This window comes from Amblyomma maculatum, chromosome 1, assembly GCF_055883805.1.
Source record: "Amblyomma maculatum isolate TAMU_Amacu chromosome 1, ASM5588380v1, whole genome shotgun sequence".
NCBI lineage: Eukaryota > Metazoa > Arthropoda > Arachnida > Ixodida > Ixodidae > Amblyomma > Amblyomma maculatum.
In genome coordinates this window covers 254,741,809-254,765,400 of record NC_139344.1, presented here as the reverse complement: position 1 = coordinate 254,765,400, position 23,592 = coordinate 254,741,809, and the positions used below count along the sequence as shown (strand labels likewise).

The following is a 23,592-nucleotide window of genomic DNA, read 5'->3' as shown; positions in this document are numbered from 1 at the left end:
CGCAAAACATCAGCAAAGCAGCTCGGCAGATGCAATTCGGCAGCGCAGATTGTTACCGATTTCCGCAGCTACGCGCAAGAATCGCGCACGGGAGTATGCGAGCGGCTACGCTAGAGAGGCAGCGAAACGGCCGATTCCAAAACGCTGTCCGCCGTGGCTTCGATGCCCAAAAACCAAGGCCTATCGACGACCAGGGAGCAGCGCACGTTTAGAGTGCCGTCGGCCGCAGTGCTCGCGGACGGCATCTCTGCGGTAACCTAGCGGCATGCGGTGCTGCCGGTGTGAATTTGCGTACTTTCGCGACGTAGCTGACGGTAGACCTTTTTTGACGCGCAACACGCCGCAGAAATCATAGATGCTGCAAAGACGAGACGAGACTACAGTACGCTGTTGCTGCGCAGTCTGTCGGTACACGAAGGTTGACGCTGCCTATTTTATGTGCTGCTCCTGAAATATGATCTGAACCATAAGTGTACGTACAATCGGTACAGTATTGAATCAATACTGACGCGCACTTTCAGTCAGACGACACCACCTTCTCGGTTAGCATCGCGAACCGAAGCGCCAAGCTCAGGGGTTCACGCATGCATGCAGCACTCGAGCAGACTATACTTTCGCAGCTACCGGAATCATGTGCGTGACGTAGTGGGCGTGGCGGCTGCAGCCAATGGCAGCCTGCCGTGGCCTGTCACTCTCGGTAGTGGCGACCACGGTTGCGACGTAGATACTCAAGGCAGAATAGTTTTAAATCTCACCGGCGCGCGAGAACCGAGCAGCCCGCGAATTTCAAAAAACGTAGTTTTTAAAAATAAATCGCTGCCTTTGTTCCAAGTAGTTTGGGGAAACGCTTGAAAGTATTCGTTATAAGCATTCAAAACGTTTATCAGTGATCTTTATAGCCATTTCACAGTCTATTTAAGACATCCCTACAGCCCTAAAAGAAGAAAAAAAAAAAAGAAAACACGACGACCACAGGTCGCGGAATCCCGTTAACACATCCCACTGACAACATAGCCACATTAAGGCTTACGCATTTCTGCAGTGATATCGGAAAATTTTTTATTGCTTTGTGGTATCTCTTTTATCACTCTCATTTTACTACGTTCCCTTACGGGGCGGGACAAGTGTGCGCGGAGTGCTGCACTTTGGTACGCGGGTGCTTTTGTGAACTGATGACAGTCTCTTCGTTCTAATAAATTATCAGTGCCACAGAAAAGAAGGTAAACATCGAAGAATCGTGCCTACACAAATTTAAAGGAACCCGGCCGCATGTGCTCTACAAAAGCGACAATCGTTTGAAATTATCAGGCGTTGTTTTTACGCAGCAGCCGTTCAATGCCGCAAAGCCTCGTAGTGTTTGTCCGTGCTCAAAGCCACCGGCACGCGACTTCATCGTTTTGGGACGCGAGATACAACCAGGTTTATCTTTAATGATCGCTGCCATGCGCATTGCTTGAAATTGTTAGCTGTTTTAGTTTGGTTTGTGGGGTTTAACGTCCCAAAGCGACGCAGGCTATGAGAGGCGCTATAGTGGAGGGATCCGGAAATTCTGACCACCTGGATATCTTTAACGTGCACTGACACCGCACAGCACACGAGCTCCTTGCTTTTCGCTTTCATCGAAAAGCAGCCGCTGCAGCTGGGATTAGATCCCGCATCTTTGGGCACAGTAGCCGAGCGCCCTAACCGCTGCGCCGCCACGGCGGGTGTGTAGCTGTTTTCTTCTCGGCTTTAAATCGAGCGGAGTCAAAGCAGCGGGCATTCCGTTCTTCGTCGACCGCCGACCCCGTTTGTTGTAATTGCAGCCGCCGGCGAGGGGCACAGTTCTTTGCGGGCGCAAGTCAGCCCATCGAGCTTTTAGTAGTCATCCGCTTCCTTTCCGACTACCGAACTAACGGACTGCCGTGATCACAGCGCGTTCCTTTACAACCTGGAACAGCTAAGAGGAAAGCGAAGAGGTGGAAAGGAGGAAATATGAAACGCGAGGGGGAGTGGCTCGGATCGGCACAGTCACAGATCCTGAACATTGTTTTTGCGGGTGATGACTTGATCCAGTCAGCCATTTCCCCCGGTGGGCTTCGTGCTTGCAGTCAGTGACCAACGGCAACATACCGCAACTGTCAACGAGCAACATTACCACTCATATGTGCTTTACATGTGAAGTAGAGAGAATCGTGACCACCAATTCAAAAAAATGTTTTTAATTTATGGTCGTTCCGCCTCATCGGGTTCTACCCAGATATTTTCATTAAATTACAACTTTTCATATAAACGGCAATGGTTTAGTTTCGCTTGTGCAGAAAGCGTGTGGATAAATTTCATTACAAAATTTATAAATGACACACAGGGTGTTCAAAGTTAGAGTTTAGAGGTTTTAAAACAAATACAAAGAACTCTTTAAAAACGGTTCTTTTTTTTTTTTTTTTTGCGTATAGAGTTTGCGGCCAAGCAAACGGAAGCTGTGAGGATAATTGTCGTCGTAATGTCAGTAATTAACTAAAATGCAAAAAGTAACCTCTTACGCATGTTTATATTGAAAACTTGGACAAAACGGCATTTCATGACTATTCTCCTTCGTAGAATAGTAGTAATGGCCTGTGCCCTGAGTTATGCGCGTCTAAAATTTCAGCCCCATCCGTCTAATTACCTATGATCGACCACGGCACTCGGCAGGAAGCTCCTTCATGGTTTGATGGTGTGTATGGTGCTTCGCCTAACAAAAATGCGGATTTGCAGCCAACGGTGATAACAAATCGCTTGAAGAAACAGCCCTCACCCCGCTCCGTCCACACAGTGATTCGTGTAGTTTCTGGAAACTGTCCCATTTTATGTGTCTTCAAAGTTCTCAAGTTCAAATAAACCTGCTGCCTAGTCTTAGTAGCCGTTTTCTTCGATATGCCTCATGCCACCATTTTATAATTACAATATATATATATATATATATATATATATATATATATATATATATATATATATATATATATATATATATATATATATATATATATATATATATATATATATATATATATAATAAGATTATGTATACAGTAAGATTATGTGTAAAATAGCGTGTCTTGCTCAAAGCAAAAAAGCTATCAATAAGTGCACTTTTGTTTCGTAATGAACGTGGTGTGACGAAGGCAATCGCTTTGCACACATGCAAAGCACGGTACAACGAACATTATATCCAGTTCAGGGTTTATTTTTTTTTATTTTTTTCTTAAGGGCGAGGTATTATTACGAACTAAAAGATACTTGCTATGGATATGAAAGAGATCATCGTGTTTTCAGCGTTTGCTGTTTCTCCATTGACCAGTAGCCTCAAGGTAGGCCAGCCCGTCCCCTTAAACGTGAACGCTGATGGCGTTTACAGGGACAAGTTTGCTATCGCCATGCGACATGTATTCATGTATGAGAGCTGATGCCCTTTCTCGGAGCGAACCTGGCAAACGGTGTTGAGAAGGTGCGAGAGCTTTGAAGACACATAAAATGGGACAGTTTCCAATTGTCCATATACAGCAAGCCTTGTACGGTTATGTATATATGTACGTGTCAGTGTCAAAGAAGCTACTCACAGCACCGAAGAAACTCCCCAGCCTTGTGAACATCCCCGAAACAAGGCCTCCACGTTCCTTGCTGCCTGCGCTGTTCGACTTTTTTTCCCGATTACGACCACGCCTTTGCTCTCCAGCGACCTGCAGATTAGACAAGAAATGAAAGTCACCGCCGCCCCTGTGCCCTCGTAAAATCCGGTAGGAGCGCATAAGCATGAACTAAGCTCCGAAAACACAGGGCATATGGTCACTGGGAAGGAGGCCAATATCAATGGTCATTCATTAGGCGTTTGTTTCTAACCATAAATGAGCTCCAATCCCACAGAAGTGCAGTTAAGAACGGTTATACTCATATCACATTACCAGGTGTTGAAACCACTACGCCTTTCTTTAGAATGCGCAAGTGCACACTGCAGCAACGCGAACGCGAGATTTGGGTATACCGGTCCACTGAGACGAACGCCGTTATAGTATTGCGCACAGGTTTACCAAGAAAAACTCGGGGACGCGATGAAAGTACGGGTACCCTACCACGTCACAAATGGCTGCTCTAGCTTACTCTATTTGAAATAGTGTGCCAGAAGTAGATACACAAGACACTTTCGGGAAGCCCGCCACTAATTTTAAAAAATGCGGGTAAAGGCAGAAGGGTAGCTTTTTTGTCAAAGTAATACCACCGTCATAAAAAGGTACATCGCGTTAGCTATTCAGTTGGTTAACTAAACGCTAGTAATTATTTAACTATTACAGGTAGGTGCCTCACTGCTAATAGAGATTAGCAGCTCACAGTAACCGCCGTGTATGTTTTTCGAAATTCGGAAGAGCGGTTACCCTTGGCGCTGTGGCTCAACAAATATCGATATTTTGTCGCGGAATTCGAAAACCGCGCACCGGCTGTCTGCTCAGCGATGTCAGTCAAAACACGTAACTCCGCGGCGCACGTGACCCTGTGTCGCGGCCACGCCTACACTGTACCGCTCACTGCTGTCAAACAAAGCCAATTTATCAGGATAAGGGGCTTACTTACCGTCCAAGAGGTCACAGGAAGGTCCGCAGACTCAGGTTCACTCGTGGGCGCGAGGCTTCCGAACTGCATGAGAAATGGCCGAAATATCCTCAGTTGCAGTACCAAGGGCCAATCACGTTTTCGAAGATAAAAAGCTATTAATATTACTACAAACCTCTAAATGCTACTAGGTTTCTATTAGTAAGTTAATTGTTTGAATTTAGCTAACCATCGCACAGAAAGTACTGCGAATTACCAATTTTGTAGCGTGTATGGAATAGAAATTTTTTTTTCTCGGAAATCCAATTTCTAAATATTAGTGGCCCACTCCCAGAAATACCTCGTATGAGACTTGTATTCCGGTAGCTAGATCAGTGCACGCCGTTGAGGCAGCAGACAAGTAACCAGAGTTTTCATTTTTCCCTTTTATTTCGGGTAAAATTTTCTTCGCCTTAGAAATATGGTTTGGTTTGGTTTGTGGGGTTTTACGTCGCAAAGCGACTGAGGCTATTAGAGACGCTGTAGTGGAGGGATATCGCACAGCACACGGGTGCCTTGCTTTTCGCCTCCATCGAAAAAAGCGGCTGCCGCGGCCAGGGATTCGATCCCGCATTCTTCGGCACACAGGAGTCGAATGCCCTAACCACTGCACCAGCACGGCAGGGCCTTAGCTATCTGGTTTGATACGGATAGCTCCACGTACCATGGAGCGCTTTGAAGCACGACGTGAACTATCGATCACGACCAGCCTAACCGCAATGTAATATTACCTCAAGCTGTTTTTCAGGTCGAATGGTATTAACCATACCCAGGGACGATGCTGCCCATTCGCGAATGTCGCGAAGGGGCATGTTTTTTCGACTGCTCCAACTATGAACGTAGCATATAAATGGGAAGACAGAGTCATAATCAAAGCTAGCTTGAAATTTAAGCGCTGACTAGCCGTTTCAGCATAGTGAGCAGTGTGGTCGCGATCGCGTTTCACCCTTCGGCTAACTCCAGGACGAACTGAATTAGCTCGCGGAAAATTCAAAACTGCTGCGGGCTGGTCTCGTAAATGCAGAGGCAGGTAACTTGGACATCTTCAAGGGCTTCAGTGCATTCTAAACCGTCGGCATGGAGAACCAGATTCAGATTTCACTGGCAGACAGAATATGCCTTTGTTTCAATGCTTTCAGACAACGTATACAGGGAGTTATGTCCTACTGAGGAATTGCTCAGCTGGATTCATGAAAAGCGTTGAACTCTCTAGAAGACACCTGTGATAGAAAATTAAACGGCAGTGGCGACGAGCAAACCGACCAGAACATTGACTACTGTCTGCTCTTCCTCGCAGGTTAGTCTCAAAAAACGCGTATCTTTAGGGCCTTCATTCATTCAGCACTGGCTCGTCGCCGCTGCCAAGCATATAATTTTGAGTGTTTCTTCTGTTCACTGCACCTGCCACATGCAATAAGTCAGCTAAAGAGGCTGACCTACTCAAGTTGACGGAAGAAATAAGGCAGGAGCTTGTTTAGCGAGCCGCTAGAGAGGGATCTGCGCAAGGAAATAGGATAATTGAAAGCTAAACAAAGAAACCTTGTACAAAGCCTTGACTTTGCTCACGACAGTATTGAGGACCTAAAGTCAAAAGTTCATTCAGAAATCTCAAAAAAAAAAAAAAGAATCTCTTGCGACAGAAAACGAAGCGCTCCGCGAAAAATGCGAAGGTAAAATTCAAGATCTCGAAGATCGGATAGTGTCTTGGGAACAGTATTCCCGAAAAGCAAACATCGGAATTCAGGGTGTTATTTAGGAAGAAAACGTGACAGATTTACTTTTTAAGATTACGAGTGCTGTGGAAGAACCGATAGCGGAAAGCGACATTGAAGCCTGCCATCGAGTGCCCACTCGAAAGGCTAACAAAGCATTTTCGTGCAGTTCAAGACGCGCTCAAAAACGGGATGCTGTCCTGAAGAATGCCAAATAAGCACGCCTGACAAATGATGACCTTGGCCTTGAGGATAAGGCACCTGTTTTCGTAAACGAACACCTCTGTCCCGCGCTCAAGAAACTGCTTCCGGTGGCTGTAAAAAAGAAACACGAGGATAAGTGGAAATCAGTTTGGGCATATAACAATAAAATCTTTGCAAAGCAATCGGATGGCAGCTCTGCCGTGTTGATAGCGCACGAAAGTGATCTCGAAAGGATATTTTATCAGTCGCCTAGCTGTCTTGATAACAGCATCTAACCAGCATATTGATTACCAGCATCGTGGATTCTTCTATATTTGGGAACACAGCGCGGAACAGGACGCAACATAAGATAACGAAGGTAGACAGGACGGAGCGCTGAACTGACAACTTTTATGAAACACAAGAGAACGAAGGTAGACAGGACGGAGTGCTGAACTGACAACTTTTATGAAAATAAAAGTTGTCAGTTCAGCGCTCCGTCCTGTCTACCTTCGTTCTCTTGTGTTGCGTCCTGTTCCGCGCTGTGTTCCCAAATATGGATTTGAACCAACTAGCCCAACAGCAAGTGTTGATGGATTCTTCTATTCATTAAAAGAAAACATTTTTCCTAAAGATGTTGAAACCCCTGCAAAATCTTGTGAATCAGTTCTGCATGTTAATGCGCTGTCTGTGAGCGGAAAGGAGGACATTCTTACTTCATTCCCAGATGTTAGTATATTAATGTTATCAGAAGCAAGGTATCACGATGGGTGTGAAATGTTTGAATTACAAGATTATAGGAATTTCTTTTCAAATCGTACTGGTAGACGAGGCGGTGGCGTTGCAGTTTACGTTACGGTGAGTAAGGACTGTGAAATCGTGTCTCATTACAGCAAAGTAGCGTCCGGTTTTGAGATAATCACCGTACAATGCAAAAAAGAAACCATCTGTGCTTTATATCGTCCACCCGCAGGTAACGTAAACCCTTAGCAGTTTTTGAGTTACTGCTGGAACATGTAGGTAAAAACAACTTCCGCCTTGTCTGCGGCGGTGATTTTAGCATAAATATACTTGATGATACCAACACTACTCGAGAATTTAACACTGTGTCGCATTTTTCTGGTTTTCCGAACTAACAACATTACGCCAGTTACAGTCTCTACTCAATCGCAATAGACCTTATTCAGACAAATATTCATACGAAAATTCATACATCTGGCAATCGTACTTCTGACATAAGTGATAACTTCCCTGCATACATGGCCTATCAGACTAATTGCACAGCAACAATGGAATGCAAGGAAGCCATTATGGTTCAATCCATCACGCAAGACGGCCTGGAATTGTTCAAACGAGACATGGCGACTTGTGACTGGTCAACTGTCCTGAACAAAAATTTAAATGATGCATACAGCGAATGTATTAAAATCTTTGCGAACACATATGCAAAATATTTTTCGTTGATAAAACTTAAGCCTTCAAAGAAACCGAGAAAGCCGTGGATAAACCAGGAAAATTTAAATATGATCGAAAAGAAAAACCACCTTTACCATGTTTTTCTCCATTCACGCAGCGAAGAAGCACTAAAAATATTTTTAAAAACAAGGAATCAAGTAAACGCGGAACTCAAGCAGGCGAAGACAGCTTGTTACAAAAAGCTGTCCGTAAACAAATAGGCAACGTCCTGGTGCTGCATGGAAAATTATTAATAGCGTCATTGGACGTGATGGCTCCCGTTCAATTCCGAGAAAAATAACCATTAATAGCTGTGAACTGGAAGATCGCGACATAACTGACTGCTTGAAATAGTATTTTGTAAACTCTGCAAAACCGATTAGTACTCCAACAGATACATTTGCTATGATCTTATAACAGTGTTGAAAGCATATTTCTTGCTCCTACAGATGAAAATAAACTATACAGCACATTCATGAGTTTAAATAACAGTAGGTCATTGGATACAGACGGCATACAAACAAAACCTGTAAAATATGTATTAGAATTGCTAACGTCTGCCCTTATATTTTTAATCTCATATTTTTAATCTGGTTCATGAGAGATTTATTTTCATCTTCCATGAAATGTGCAAGGGTATACCTGCATTATATAAAGGTGGTGGTAACAACCTTGCATCAAATTACAGCCCCATTTCCGCACTTCAAGTTTTTTCTAAGGGATTAGAAAAGCTTATTCTTTCTCGTATTAACAACTTTTATAATAAGAAAAGTATTCCGACCGACTCACAATATGGTTTTAGGAAGGATAGATCGACTGAGGTCGCCTTGCTAGCCCTGAAGGAAGTAATTGTGGAAAATATTGACAATAATTTATTGACAGCCGGAATATTTATCGGCTTGAGTAAGGCCTTCGACAGCATCGACCACAATATTCTCGTTAACAAGCTTTCATCGCATGGAATTCGTGGGACAGCTCTGGCTTTAATTCAATCCTACTTGGAAAATAGGTGCCAATGTGTATGCATAAACAACCAAAGGTCATCTCTTTTACCAATAACATGTGGAGTACCACAAGGAAGTATTTTGGGCCCTCTTTTACATAATAATACTTTCGAAAATGATATAGTCAATATCGACACCAGGGTTAAATTCGTAATCTATGCTGACGATAGTACCTTATTTCTGGGCGTGATATCAGCCAACTAGTGTTAAGATACAACAATACCCGTACTAAACTATCAATATAAACTAGAGTAAATAAAATCAAGGTAAACCCCAATCAAATCCAAAGCCATTGTTGTTCGTGCCAAGAATAAAGCAGTTCCTCCACTGCTTTCACTCATGTTTCAAGACCAGCGCAGAGACATATTTAATGAAAAGATAAGGTTCTCGGAGCATACTTTTCCTCCCACCCTAATTGGGACGCTCATATACCCTACATCTCTCAAACGCTCTCTGCTGTTACTGGCGCAATCTCACGCTGCCGCACACATCTTCCCGTAAGCGCTAAACTACAAAAATATTACGCTCTTTTCCTTTCTACTGTACTCTGGTATGGGCAACAATAACAAACAAATATGAACAAGCTTCTTGCTTTACAAATGAAATTTTGTCGTCTCATAGTAAACCTTGAAGCAACATTGAGTATTAATCCCACAATAGCATCGCACAATATGATACGTGTGGATAATGTCTATGAATTACGTTTGTTACAAACAACATACTTTTCTTCCACCGGTATGAGTAAATTCTTGACACAACTTGCATCTCTTGAATACCGTAATGCTGTCGTCAACACACGATGTACTGACACTTGGTCCCTATCCCGGTTTAGAACCGATTACAAGTTACAGTCCCTGAGGCATAATCTTCCATTTTTCTTAACAAACATAAAAACACCACCGGATGTAGACCACAAGAATTGAGAGCTTATTTTGTGGAAATGTAATCTGTATTCTCCGTCTGTCGCTTTCGTCATTATCGAAGTTTTTGAAACCCCCTGTGTTTTATTTGTGCTCCTAGTGTTTATTTCATTACTGATAACTTTTTGTCTAGTATGTTATCCTGACGTAAGTTCTCTATAAGTGCTTTATTGATGTCAACTCCTGCATTGCTCATAAATTGTTATTTCGTTCTGTTTGCCGCTGCCAAGACATGTAATGGTTTCCTGGGCCTTCGTCAAGCTGACTGTGCAGCTTTTAGAGCAGGTGACCACCCACTTTATAGCTGGAAAATAAAATTAGACTTGATTTGATTTTAATTTCAAATATATAATCTTGCCCTTTGTTACATTCAATCTTGTAAGCGACGAAAGTATGCTTGTTTTTCACGCGACCAAGCAGAGAGAATTGCATGCTTAAGAAAACAGGCTCTACTCTCGACGTAGGCGCTCAAGTCCATTATATTTTCATAAGATGTAGCATCAACTGTCACTATCAGGAAAGGAAACTGAGCTGAGAGTGAACAACTTGCGTTTTAATTGGTAGGTGGTTTTTGTTCACCGCGCAGATGGAATGTGTGAACCTCTTTTAAAACGGCTTTACTGTATGGCTTACAGAACGCATTTAACAGTAGGTAGCACATATGTGCCTGCCTCTTGAACAGAGGTGAGCTCGCAGTCCTTCAGTGAACGAAGTTGCATAGTTAGCTTACAGCGTCGCGGAGGACTGATAAGGGGTGGATGAAACACTGTACAGATTAGTAACATGCCACGCGAGTACCGCTACGTGTATACGCCTATGTAACATTTCATACCATGGACTCCGGTGCTGTATTTTCCTCTGGAACATCGATGCCGTTGTACTGAGCGCAAGACTGCGACTCGTGACAAGCCTTGCATGAGACGCAGGTCCAGTGCTTGCACAGCTCACACTGGGCCACCGTCGCCGTCTTGAACACGTATGCATAGCCTTTACACTGCTCGTAGCGGCACTCCACGATCATCCCTTCTGCATCGTCGTCTGCAGCCTCCAGCTCTTGTTCATCTTCATCCTCGACATCTTCGCTATCCTCCTGCAATACAATTCGAAGCCGCTGCAGGTCGCAGAATTTACTTTCCGCGCACGCTGTCGATGCATTGCACAGGTAAAGCGCTAAAGATTGTATGCGCCCATTGAGTCTTATTTTATACTGCGTCATCGCGTTCACACAATACTGAATTGGAAACTTGCCTTATTTCACCGCCTATAGGCTGTGAGGGACGCAAACCAAGAAAACACGCAATCTTCGCGCCAGTATGGTTCACCGCTGCCATTTTTTCTTGGTTGCACTATGTTAACAGTAGCTACACAAGTTTTCATTATGCCAGCCAGCATCCAAATGAGTGATGTCTCAGGTTTCTAATCCATGCAAGCCCGTTTCAATTGCCTTCCACAGTGTACTAGCCGCCATGATGCCTCACTGCTGCAACATTTTCCCGACGGCAAAAGATAGAAGTAGACTTTCCAGCAGCACTGGACAGGATGTTGCAGCATATAAAGTTTGCGCGCTTGCATCCAGCGTGTACCCGCTGAACATGGCCTGAAGTGCGCGGTATCCGAACGTTACGGAAAGTCTCTTTCACATCTATTGACTACCATCTGCCTTAGGTGGCTCTAGTAATGATACATGTGCAATGAAGATAATTTATATCGAACAAGAAAGCATATGGTCAGCCGAAGAACTTGACATATATTCAACCTCACGGCAACATTGCTTACGCTGACCACTCCTGATATCACGTTATATGAAAATGCTTTCCTGTAAACACTTCATGCTCCGAGAAAGCATGCAGCCAGCTCGAAGAAAGGAGTCCCGTGATTGCAGTTGCTTACCTCCGACTGCCGGTTGGGCTTGCGGACAGGTGGAGCTACGCTGTCCTTGTTGTCCTGGTACTCCGCACACGTCATAGATTCGTGAACGGCCTCACACTTCAGACAGTTGTAGTGACTACAAACAGGGCAACGAAACATGGTTGCTTCCTTGTCGACGAAACCCTGACCATCACAGCCGGCAACCTTGCACTGGACTAGCTTTTCAGGGGGATCGTCACCATTTGCAACCACCTAAAAAAGTAAACGAAACACAAATGAATGGCTGCATAACGCCAGAACTTAAGAGCTGGCGCCGTGAGCATCTAGACGACAGGATCAGAAAGTGTCTCCGCCAATCTCAGCGCTTCAGCAGTCGAAATTCATGGTGGGACGACACTTAGCAAACCAAATATTGTATTATAACTGGCACTGTTCTTCATGTGCCCACCTGTCTTGCTGCTAATATTTTCTTACAAGGTGCTTGGATAATCCCGCATTTACGTCGAACCTCCGGCTAAGTAATCATGTAGCTCCCAAATATTAAAACGCTAGACGAAAGCACTACCAGGATTTCATCTGTAATGGTATCTTTTCCAAAAATGTAAAAACACAACCTTAAAACAATATTGAAACATAATTATGTTGACCTAAATTTGATAATTCTAAATGCAGAAGAGCAACAAAATTCCGGCACAGAACAAACAGAGTGAAATTAAAATCATTATTTGCCAATGCTGCATGAAGGCGACAGAAATTTCGGGCTCTTTTGCCGTTAGGTCAAGTTTCGCAAGTTTCTTTCAGCAGGCCTCCTGCATAGCAGGCAGCTGATAAATATGTATGCGATGAATATTTTGTCAAACATTGATTCTGCAATTATCTCGGCGTATTTATGCTCTGTATCACGCGTGATCGGAGGAGATTACATGTACAAGGGCAACGCATGAGTGGTGTGCCCAGAAATGAGTGGAAGGGAGCTGCAAAGTTTTTTTTTATTTGGGCATGGGCTTTTGTACGGTCAGCCGTTCGTCCTTCCTATTAATTATAAATTTTCTCTAGGCACTGACCAGAGCCTTTAACGAGCTCCTTAGCATATCGTTCGCATATTGTATGCTTCAGTGCGACTGGAAATGAGCTCTATAGCCGAACATCGAAGCGTGCCCAAGGGGAAACCGATGCGAGATCCCTATTACGTACTACACAGTGCGTCGACCCCTTCCATGCCTCCCCACGTGTTCAGCAAAGCATGCACATCCCTTTCGGGCACCAATTAAATATGCCAGGAAGATAAACTGTTGCAAAAATTATAATCAGAACACTTATAGAAAAAAAAATACTTTTTTTTTTAATACGCAAAATATTTCGTATTTCCGTACAGTCGCGTCCGTGTATACGGGCACTGTAGAGTCACCAAGATCGAGATCGTCAGGCATCGGGGGAAATAAGTCTTCTCGTAGCCCTGCAAACCGTGTGTCGTCGCGGTCGCGTCGTTCGGGTCTCGCGCAGAAGGGCCGGGCATAATTACGACAAGAGAAATATATCGCGATGAAAACGTGAACTCGGTCCTCTCAGAGTGCGTGCTCTTATGTTAGACTTCACAAGAATGGTTCCATGCCTGTGCCATCCCCACACCCCTCTTCTCCCCCGTTCGCTGAAAACGTACATTTCTGGCCGGTCGAGGGTACGGATCCCACGAAGGCATCGCGTCAGAAACGGCATCCTGGCTCGCGCGAGCGAAGCCAGAAACACGCACCACGTTTTAAATAGTGTAAACATCCGGTTAACCGCCCCTTTTCGTCTTTCCGCCGGCTCACGGTTACTTCGGTGCGGTCCCATAAGTAACGCGCTGAGCAGGGAAGATTTAAATTTTCGCCCGTTATTGGCTTGAGCTGACCGGGTCTAAATGGCAGCGCGGAGGTGGTTTCGCTCTCGTTAAAACATTTCGGTTTCGGTCAGGCAGCGCCGTTCGTGGGAAACAGAGGGATGAGGGCCATTCTGTTTTTGCGTGTGCACTTCGGCTTCGGTTGACCTGCGCCGCAATGATGAGAGGCCGAACGTAGACGCTCTCGTCACAGTTCGTTTGTGCTTCCGCTACTTGTGTTGGATCGAGTGACGTCTGTGCGCGTATGCTATTGAGTTTCGATTTCCTTGCCCTGTGCTTTGCCAGTTCGTGTGTGCCAGCGCAGACACGAATTTTATTGTTAATTTTTCTTGTTTTGTATTCAGTCTGGTCACGTCATACCAGCGTCGCATACTATTTAGCGTGTTTTTTTTTTTTTTTTTTTGCTTTGCGCACTATTACCGGGTCACGTGGGATCCGCTGGAAAAACGGCGGTCCCGCCTATCTAAGCAGCTACAGGCTACTGCTGTGCCAGAAGGCCTGCCCATGAGAGGGCTTGCCCATGAGAGGGCTTGCCCATGAGAGGGCTTGCCCATGAGAAGGCTTGCCCATGAGAAGGCTTGCCCATGAGAAGGCTTGCCCAATCGGCGATGAGCCGAGAGATTAAGGGGAATCTAAGGGTTCTCGTCGTGAGCCTCTGACTGGGAGAGCTTCGGCGGCTCGAAGTAATTCTCCAAAGTTTTGTCCGTCTTCACTGTAATCATGCTATTTTGATATATACAGTTTTTCATTGTTCAATGTCTGAGTCCTCGTCGTCATCCTTAGCGCCCAATGCCAGTAAATAAGAAGATGAAAGGGAGAAGAAAATGTACTGCCACTGCTCCAGAAAGCTTCTTATAACGAGGGAGAAGAAGCGCTGCAAGTACAAAATCACAGCCATATGCTGTGGTTTTGTACGTGAGCGAAATACAGATGATTTGCTTTTTGGTTAACCCAGGGTTGAATATTGATAAATGACTTACAAAATGTGCTTCACAGGATTGTTTCCAGTGCACTATATGTGCAACAATTTTTTTTTATCATATACAAAAACAAAAAAGTATCTGCGTTTCCTGAAGTGAATACGACTGTTTGACATGCATCCTTCACGTCTACGCCGCTGCAGGTTCTGCAGGCATACATGATAGGGCCACTCATTTCATTCAGCATAGCGCTTTAGCGGTCGGCAGTTGCTAAGTGTTGTCAGGCTTATTTGGGACAATAAATCGTTTTTCACTGCATGGTTAGCTGCACATTTTCGGTGGCACTTTATGGCAGGCGAATACTCCAGTAGAGGTTTTTAAAACAAAACAAAATGAAAAGGGTGAAAAAAAAAGAGCCCCAGTCCGCCAGTTAATGTTTTCGAAATTCTGGCTGGCGTACTAATGGTTCCCTTCCACCCCTGTTTACTTTGTCTGACTCAGGCAAACTTATTTACTAGCGATCTCAATACGAGGATAACGTACCGCGAATGGCACACAGATATCGCGCTCCTCGTGCATACACTATGTCGAAACATAGATGGAATATTAGCAATTTAAAGCTGAATATAATCGTCACTGACGAGGAATTATACCACTTCACGTTAGGGATGTGCAATATATATTTGTGATTTGTGATAAAGATTATTTAGATATATGCGATGAGCTGGTATAAGCATGCTTGTGTGTCTTCGCGGAGGTGTCGCTTGAAATGTCAAATTATCCCTTTGGTGGTAATTACGACGCAGATTAGAAGCGAAGCCTGAAAAAAAAAATATCAGGAATGTTCTGTAAGTTGCTAGCACTGCGTATCAGTACACAATTCAAACTCACAGGCGATGGCACGGGAGTCGGTGCTTGCCTTGGAGACTTTTCAAGCGCAGAAGTGGAAGGCGATGGAGACGCTGTGCTCTTCGGCGCCTGCAGAGAGAATTTTCTCACATTCCAGGGAGCAGCATAACAATGCACGCAGCCGTACCGTATTACGCCAATTTGATTACGCTTTGTCCTGCCCAAGTTCTCGTTAAACAGCCGCCTAAATCTTCCATACAGTGCTGACGTGTGCTTAACTCAACGGCTACAAATACATGATTAAAAGAATTGAAAACGTTCCGACAATTCGATGGTTTCACACATTTCTGTTAGCGAGGAACAGTTTTTCAGACCGATCTTACAGCTAAAACGTAGGTTATGTATCGCACGGACGAAAGATCTGCAGTTCGGCGCCTTTACTCCCGGTCACGAGAGCTGCTAGAAATTTTCAATCTCCGCGCAAATTATATGCGCCTGTACCTGCTTCATCGTATGTGTATGAAGGAGCACTGAACAAGGGTTGAGGGGTTGCCTCGTTTCTCAAACCGAGCCAATGTTTCGACAAGGGGACTTGCCTTCGTCTGGCTCTTTCATACTGTGCCGCCATCTTTCTCTCGTTCTAACCTGGATCCTCTATGTGAACGTATTTTTATGTGCCAGGAATTTTACATTCTGTTACACTAGTACGGCGCCGCCCCACATCTAAATCCCCCCATCATATGTTGCCCTTCGGCTGCGACGCAATTCCAGCTACGGCTATGACGACGCGTCAGAGCCGCTTTGTCAGTTGTCATATGTCGCAAAACATGGAGCTCGACAAGATATAGAACCGTGTGCCAGTGACATCAATTAGAGCAGTAGAATTGCAGCGCCAAAATTAGTGAGGACAAACACAGCTAAGAAAAAAAAAATGGTTGTATGCATGCGTTTATGATTCATTAAAAGACAAACACAAGCTCTACAAGATTGTCGAAGCAGCTGTGCTCTCATGAATGATGATTACCCATTACTCCATCAGAAAAAAAAAAGTAACATTTTCAACAGCCATCCGCAAATGCTTACGTGCGGAGCTAGGTGTCTCGGAAAACGCAGCTGTCTCATTCAACAGACTGCCTTGCACAGAGCACCAGAGAAGAAAGAAGACCTCCGCCCATCATGACTCTCAGCGCCACCGCTTGGCCGCCTTCCATATCTCCCGATTTAAGTCTGACAAATCCCTGATTTTCGAACTCCACGGGACAATCTACCTCGCGCCAGCAACCTGCTGTACCCCTCAACTCGGAACCAGGAAAGGGATTCGGTACGTCGGTACATCGAGAACCAAGAACATGCTATATCATGAACCCATCCTATGACGCCTACTACACAGGTGCAACTTCTGCTGACTACAACACTATACGACTTCGCCTGTTGGCACACTCCATCAGGAACTTCGTCATCACACTGGTTAACAAGCGTTGAGGTGCCGGCTAGTTGGTAATACATTTTGGAACAACAGCGCGAAGGACGAGGACGAAGATCAGAAGGACACAAACACAGCGCTGACTGACAACTGATTTTATTTCCAGAAGTTGGCAAGCATATATACATGGCTTGAAGCGCGACAGAAAAACAGATAAAACAGATGCAATGCGCATGCCGAAACCAAAGCCAGTTATCTCTTTTTACGCATTGCCAAGAACGCAAGCTCTTTGTCCGATAACGCATGGGAAGGAGTGCTAATGCATCGGTCCCCAAGCTCCAAAATTCTTTCGGCTTCAATAATTTCTCTTGTGGTGCGGTCTTTATTTTTCTGGTAAGATTTGCATTTATCGAAAAGGGGTTTGCATTCTGTTTTACGTTGCTTAGTGCATGTGAGGCAGTGAAGAGGCAGGTTACGGTCCTTGGAATTTTCCACATCATTTTTGTGTTATCTTAATCTTTCATTAAGGCATCACCCCGTTTGCCCTACATAAACTTTCCCACATGACAGAGGAATCTCGTAAACTAGTTCCTCAGTACAGTCAACAAATCTGTCCTTATGTTTAGTTTTGCAAGCACCAGTTGGCTCGGTCACGGGATGACTGACGCGACTAAGCATTGACAGCTTACACGGAGCTGAGAAGGCTACTCGTACATTGGAACGTTGTGCGATCGTTTTTAGATTATGCGACAGGATATGAATGTACGTGATTACAACTGTTTTTTTCTGCTTGTTCAAGTCATCAGGTTGTTGGTTATTTTTGTTTTTCCGTTCCTGCCTTAGCAAGCCTTCAGCAACAGAAACCAGCATATGGATCGGGTAGCCAACGGCCGCTAATCTCGATAATTGCAGGGCGAAACTAATGTCAGTTAGGTGCTCACAGGAATTTTTTAGGGCATTCTTAAAACAAGGGGTAACTACGGCTCTTTTTAACAGCTTAGAATGAGCCGAATGAACCTGCAGTACTGGCTTCTTAGAACGGGGTTCATACGCCCAACACAAATGATTATCAGAAAATATAATTTTTAAGTCTAAAAACCGAATTGCCCACCTTCTGGAAGTTCGTGAGTCAAAGTTAATGGATTAAGACACTTACGAAAAATAATGAGTGTATTAAAAACATCATGCTCGTAAAATCAAGAGCTGATGTCTAAAACCAGTAAAAAGTCGTCTACGAATCTAAAAACTTTAAAAACGCTTGATCCCAGTCTACTGGGATCAAGCGTGTTGGTGTTGGCCGATACTGGTTCACGCAACACTGATGTTGCTCATCCAGTATCGGCCTAAACAAGCCATCGTTGAAGAGATCCTTCGCCACATTCACAGAACTAACACCTTCAAATGCCCGCTAGGGCAGTCAGAAAGCTCTCCATCATTTCCCCACTAATATGCTATTGGTAGGCTTGTAGAAAGGTAGGCTTGAAAATCTCGGGAAGGAACAGCAGTTTACATTAGGTAGCGAAGTACTGGAAGTAGTAGGCGAATATGTCTACTTAGGACAGGTAGTAACCGCAGATCTGTACCATGAAAAGGAAATAACAAGAATAAGATTGGCATGCAGCGCATTTGGCAAGCACTCGAAGATTATGACTAGCAGCTTACCGGTATCGCTCGAGAGGAACGTATACAACAGTTGCATCTTACCTGTATTCACCTATGGGGCTGAAACGTGGAGGCTAACCAAGATGGTTTTACTTAAGTTGAAGACAACCCAGAGGGCTATGAAACGAAAAATGGTAGGGGTAACATTAAGAGGTAAGAAGCTTGCAGAGTTGGTCAGAGAAATAACTCAAGTTACCGACAGTCTAGCGGAAATTAAGAAGAAGAAATGGGCATGGGCAGGACATGTAGTACGAAGAGAGGATAACTGATGGTCGCTTAGGGTAACAAACTGGATTCCAAGGGAAGGAAAGCGTAGCAGGGGGCGGCAGAAAGTTAGGTGGGCGGATGAGGTTAAGACGTTCACAGGGGTCAAGTGGATGCAGCTAGCACAGAACCGGGTTAATTGGAGAAATATGGGAGAGGCCTTCGCCCTGCACTGGGTATAGTCAGGCTGATGATGATGATGACGCTATTAGGACATTCACGCTGGGCCAAACACGTACTTTCATCAACATCCAAACCTGCACGTCCTTGTGGAATGGGCTCCCGGTTACCGGGAGTAGAATGAACGGATGCATGTCCTGGCTCGTGACACGTCCCCCAGCAGCCCTTTACAGGGCAGGATGATTACGACCAAGGATGAGCGGGCTACCGACCAAAAACACAGAAGACATCGACCCACCCACCAGTTCCCTCCCGCCCCTACTACACCTCTTATCAGATAAGTGCACAAACATTTCATCTACCTTGTGACATATACAACCTGCATATTTTGAAGCGTTGAGGCTACCGTGACAACACACACACACACACACACACACACACACACACACACACACACACACACACACACACACACACACACACACACACACACACACACACACACACACACACACACACACACACACACACACACACACACACACACACACACACACACACACACACACACAAGCTCCTACCACCGTGCCCTGCAGTCACCACACTAACTGCAACGCATGTCCCTACAACTCACGTGCCCTATTTTTGGGACAGCTGGGCCGCTCTTCCTGCAGCACTTAGCTCAGTACCGAGACCTCCGCTCATTGCCCATATCGCCGACGTGTTGGGCGATATGAGCAACTCAGACTTCAGACGACGGCCTGCGGATCAGGCTAAAAAAACGCATTCTCTCTCCCACGTTACTAGTTTTCAAAGCTTTAATTCCGCATATTTTACTAAAAGGAAGACTAGCCGTCACAAATGCATAAAAGGCGACTAGTAAAAAATATTTGAATTCTAACCGTAATGAACCAGATCCAATGACAACCAATGGCAGGGGAAAGGTGTCAGATGTCAGGTTCCGGTGAGCACTTCGTAGCTTTTAATGAACAGCATGTTCTATTGTTAATTCTGTTCGTTTAATGGAACCTGCGATATGACTGAATGCGTTTGTTTACTGTATTGAGGAAAATAATGCATACCAATTGTTTTCTTTCGTGGTGGTCCGACGTCACAATTAACGTGCGCTCGGCAATTAATGCTAGGTACTGCATCCCGCCAATTAGAGTGATATGACGTGCACATATGTTTTATATTAGTCGATGTTGAGGAACGCTTCAGAGATATTTGTACCGATATCTCAGATTCCGTGAACGATCATGATATACTTGCTTGTCACTGAGCACTGACAACTGCGGTTGAAAAAGCTTTTGTTCACAGTGGATTTTGTAGATATGCTGTGAAACATACCCTTTTATATTGCCTCATTAACGTAGATTAGAAAATAAGCAATAAGTCATGGCCTCCACTCTTTGCAGAATATCAATGCTCAGAGCACTGGTCCTTTCATATTTTCTCCTTTATCTCGACTTTCCCGCCGCTCATATTCACTAAATCTACTACGACACAAATTGTACTCCGTTTAGGAAACTCTTTGCAGCACTACAAAAGGTAAGGGCGGTCTGGATCACTCAAGATGACGCGCACAACATGATTGCGTTTGGCGCACTCCTGGACAGGCGCGTAGGAACATGACAATAGTGTTTATTGGCGTAGAGGCGTCTGAGGGCAAAGAGCGCCAGAGAGCGACTCGTATGCGAGATGGCGAAAGTCATGAAATGCTTTCAATGAACGAAGGGAAAATGGAGGCTATAAAAAGTCCAATGTAAACGGCTGGAATGCGACAGCGGCGTTTGCTGCGATAACACGATATAAAAGGGTAAGATATTTAAATGGGGAGAAATTGCAGAGTTTGCCACGAGCAATAGTGCGGGGAATTCCCAATGTGCTAGGCTACGGTGCACTGTGTCCTTGCCAAGGTGCACCATTCATTGCGCTACCCAAGCGAAATATAAATTTAAAAGTTTTAATATAGAATGAAATAAAATATATAAAATTAAAATCCAGAAAGGGAAAATTAGTTGTGGTTTAGCTCTAGTTAATCCTAGTTCAATTGCGAAAGCAACAGCGGAAGCTTCTTTTGCCTGCTACATTATTCCCCTATCACGCCCTATCAGTGTAGGGTGCTACATTGTTGAGGACACTTAAGCTCATCCTTTAATGGTATGACGCGAGATCGTAAGATACCAGCCCACATATAAAGTCACGCTTCAACCAAGCCGTATGGACGTGCCTGCGTGTCGTAGGGGCAACGAGAATGCAAACGGTTCTGGCAGGCTGATTCTGATATCAACTTTCCATATGAAAGAAGCGACACGAGTTGGCAGCTGCTGCCCGTGGCATAGGGGTAACGTGAATTCAAATGTCGTGGCAGGCTGATTTTTTTTTTTTTATGAGGACACCGTAGCTACGCCTCTTCACGAAGTAGCTGCGGCCACCCGAGGTCTTAAAAGCCTACCGCAGTGTAGCTTTCGCTACAAAATAAGCGAAGTGAGATTCCAGCGCTGTATTTTCAAAATTCTTTAACAATGTTGAATGACAGACGCATCTTTAAATTGCCTGAAAAGGTACAAAGCTTATAAAACTGCGCGTTGTGTAGCTAGCATAAAATTCCGGGCTCACGTGAGTTCACGTAAAGGAAATTGAGATTGAGAATTTGACGACACTCACTGATTGCGGATGGTTTGGTGTAAATGGAAGCGCGCTATATGTCGTGGCCGAGTTAACGCGAAAAAGCCATATGCTGCACGTCAATACAGCAAGCGGTCATGCAGGAAGCAGATAGAAATGGCATGTACGCAGGCCACAGGTCGTGCCAAAGGAAAGGAAAATAAGTTGCAAGCGGACAAAGTTCAACACAATGTGCCGTCAAGCTGCACTGACAGCGGTATCAGTGGCTGACACAGCTGCTTAGGCAGTCTAGGTAAGCGACCAATCGAAGCGGGACTTCATCCAGTGCCTATCTAATCATGCATCTCGATGGATAGGGGTGAAGATAGAGCTGCCTGCAATAGACGACAGGGCGGCCACGTTCCGTTAGGCGGTGTGGAACGCAGCTTTGCTACGCACTCCCACATCACGCAATGCTCGCGACAGTACGTGTAAAAGCAGCAAAAGGAAATGATTGTTCGCATATCAGACTTCCCCATTTAGGCCCCAATGGGTTGAAAGGTCGAGGTAATAGCGCCCTCGTTTCTCACCGGTGCTTTCGCTGGGGATGTTGATCCTCGGATTCTGAGCTGGTATTGCCTGCACGACAATCCAGGGTGAATTGCGCTGCACTTAAAACAGTTTAGTGAGCGGCACTCTGGACAAACGCCATAAAGGTCAGAGCCCTTTGCCTCGATTCGGCCACTGCAGTTGACGTTTTTGCAGTCCATGGTAGCTGCCTGGATAAAAAAAGAAAGGCGGATGCACGTAAACGAAAACGGCTATTAAGAACGACCTGACGGAAATAAGTGACAGAGGAAAAAAAATATCCACATTATACCCTGGAATGAAGTACGCACTCCCTGCAATAAAATTCTTCGCTTTAGGCAGTGGACTTAGTACATTGTTAGGCCCATATAAACGACGCAGTGTCTACGCGTAAGAGTGCACAGGTACTTGAAAAGGCAACACAAACAAATTTTGGTGCGGGCACATTCATGCATGCCTTCCTCTAAATGCGCATCGCTGCAATAAACCTGTGGGCGGCTGTCAGACGCGCATACACCTTCCCTTGAATCAGCGAAAACGCAAACCACCGCGATTACTGAAATGTAAGAGCAACGCGAGCGGCCCTCCAGTGTAGGCGACGCCATATTCTGAAGTGTGTTTTTTTATTGTTATTTTCTCCCTGAAAGCGCATAGCAGGGTTATCAATCGGTCGCAGCAGTCGCTCCGTGCCGTGTGCAAAGCAGCCACTTCCTTCTCGTTAACGAGAAGCAAACACATCAAAGTGAACAAAATAAAGATAATATACACCTTATGACAACCGTGTCTGTTTGCATGTTTTCTTTCCTCGAAGCTTCGAGAGAAGGAAGCGATGCAAACCTCTTAATTTCTAAATACCCCGTATCTCGTGTCCGCCACAAAAAACTCCGTATAGTATTCACCGATCAGTGGTCTAAGAGGCAGTACCGCACATTTCTGTCTCAATTCTATACCCCGTTCGGCACATTCACAAAGCAAAGTGGTCAAAAGCCAGTGATGCAAGCTGTTTCAGCTTGCATTACGGAACTATGTCCACATGTAGGAAAACACGAATACTGCTAACCTAGAAAGTGCGCAGCGACCGTTCCTGGAACTGGATTCCAGCACACGTACTCAGGCGCTCCGCACCAACTAATGATATTCGGCATTAGAAACAAACTCGAAACAGAACATGATTTTCGTCAAATCCACTCACCGTCAACTGGACGACTTCTGCCGCGAACTGCACTCGGGTGTCGTCCGGAGGCGGAACTGTTTCCATGCGATATTGCGGTTGCCGTTGGCGACGACGAAGATAGCCGCGAGTCGGGCGGCACTGGAAAGATAGCGTGGCGGTCCGTTTCGGTACGTCGAAGCAGCGGCTGGCGAAATAATCCGAACTATAGCAGCTGCCTAGTATCGTGCGCTTGTGTGTTAACTGTGAAATGGAAGGCGGCGGTGAGACTCGGAAGGGGTTGCAAGAAAGCTACGCCAACGTCATCCATAGTGCGGGGATGACAAACCTCGTCACGATCATGACAGTGCGATCTTCAAAC

At 45.0% G+C, this 23,592-nt stretch overlaps 1 protein-coding gene across 3 annotated transcripts in view; it reads right to left on the bottom strand.

The window, feature by feature from the left end:
* The window catches only part of LOC146206265 (uncharacterized), a 77,722-nt gene extending 54,350 nt beyond the window's left edge, over positions 1–23,372 (bottom strand). Inside the window, exons 1-7 of one of the 3 annotated variants that reach the window (XM_084590882.1) lie at positions 23,253–23,372; positions 22,063–22,251; positions 15,436–15,522; positions 11,767–11,997; positions 10,709–10,966; positions 4,585–4,647; positions 3,579–3,698 (exon numbers count right to left, since the gene is read on the bottom strand). In XM_084590882.1, the coding sequence (XP_084447008.1) occupies positions 3,579–3,698; positions 4,585–4,647; positions 10,709–10,966; positions 11,767–11,997; positions 15,436–15,522; positions 22,063–22,251; positions 23,253–23,318 (1,014 nt within the window). In that variant the 5' untranslated portion in view covers positions 23,319–23,372. Of the gene's footprint in view, positions 1–3,578; positions 3,699–4,584; positions 4,648–10,708; positions 10,967–11,766; positions 11,998–15,435; positions 15,523–22,062; positions 22,252–22,352; positions 22,650–23,120 lie in introns of those variants that run through there. The other 2 variants (XM_084590883.1, XM_084590884.1) reach the window with 2 other exon arrangements.
* Between the last annotated feature and the right edge of the window lie 220 nt (positions 23,373–23,592).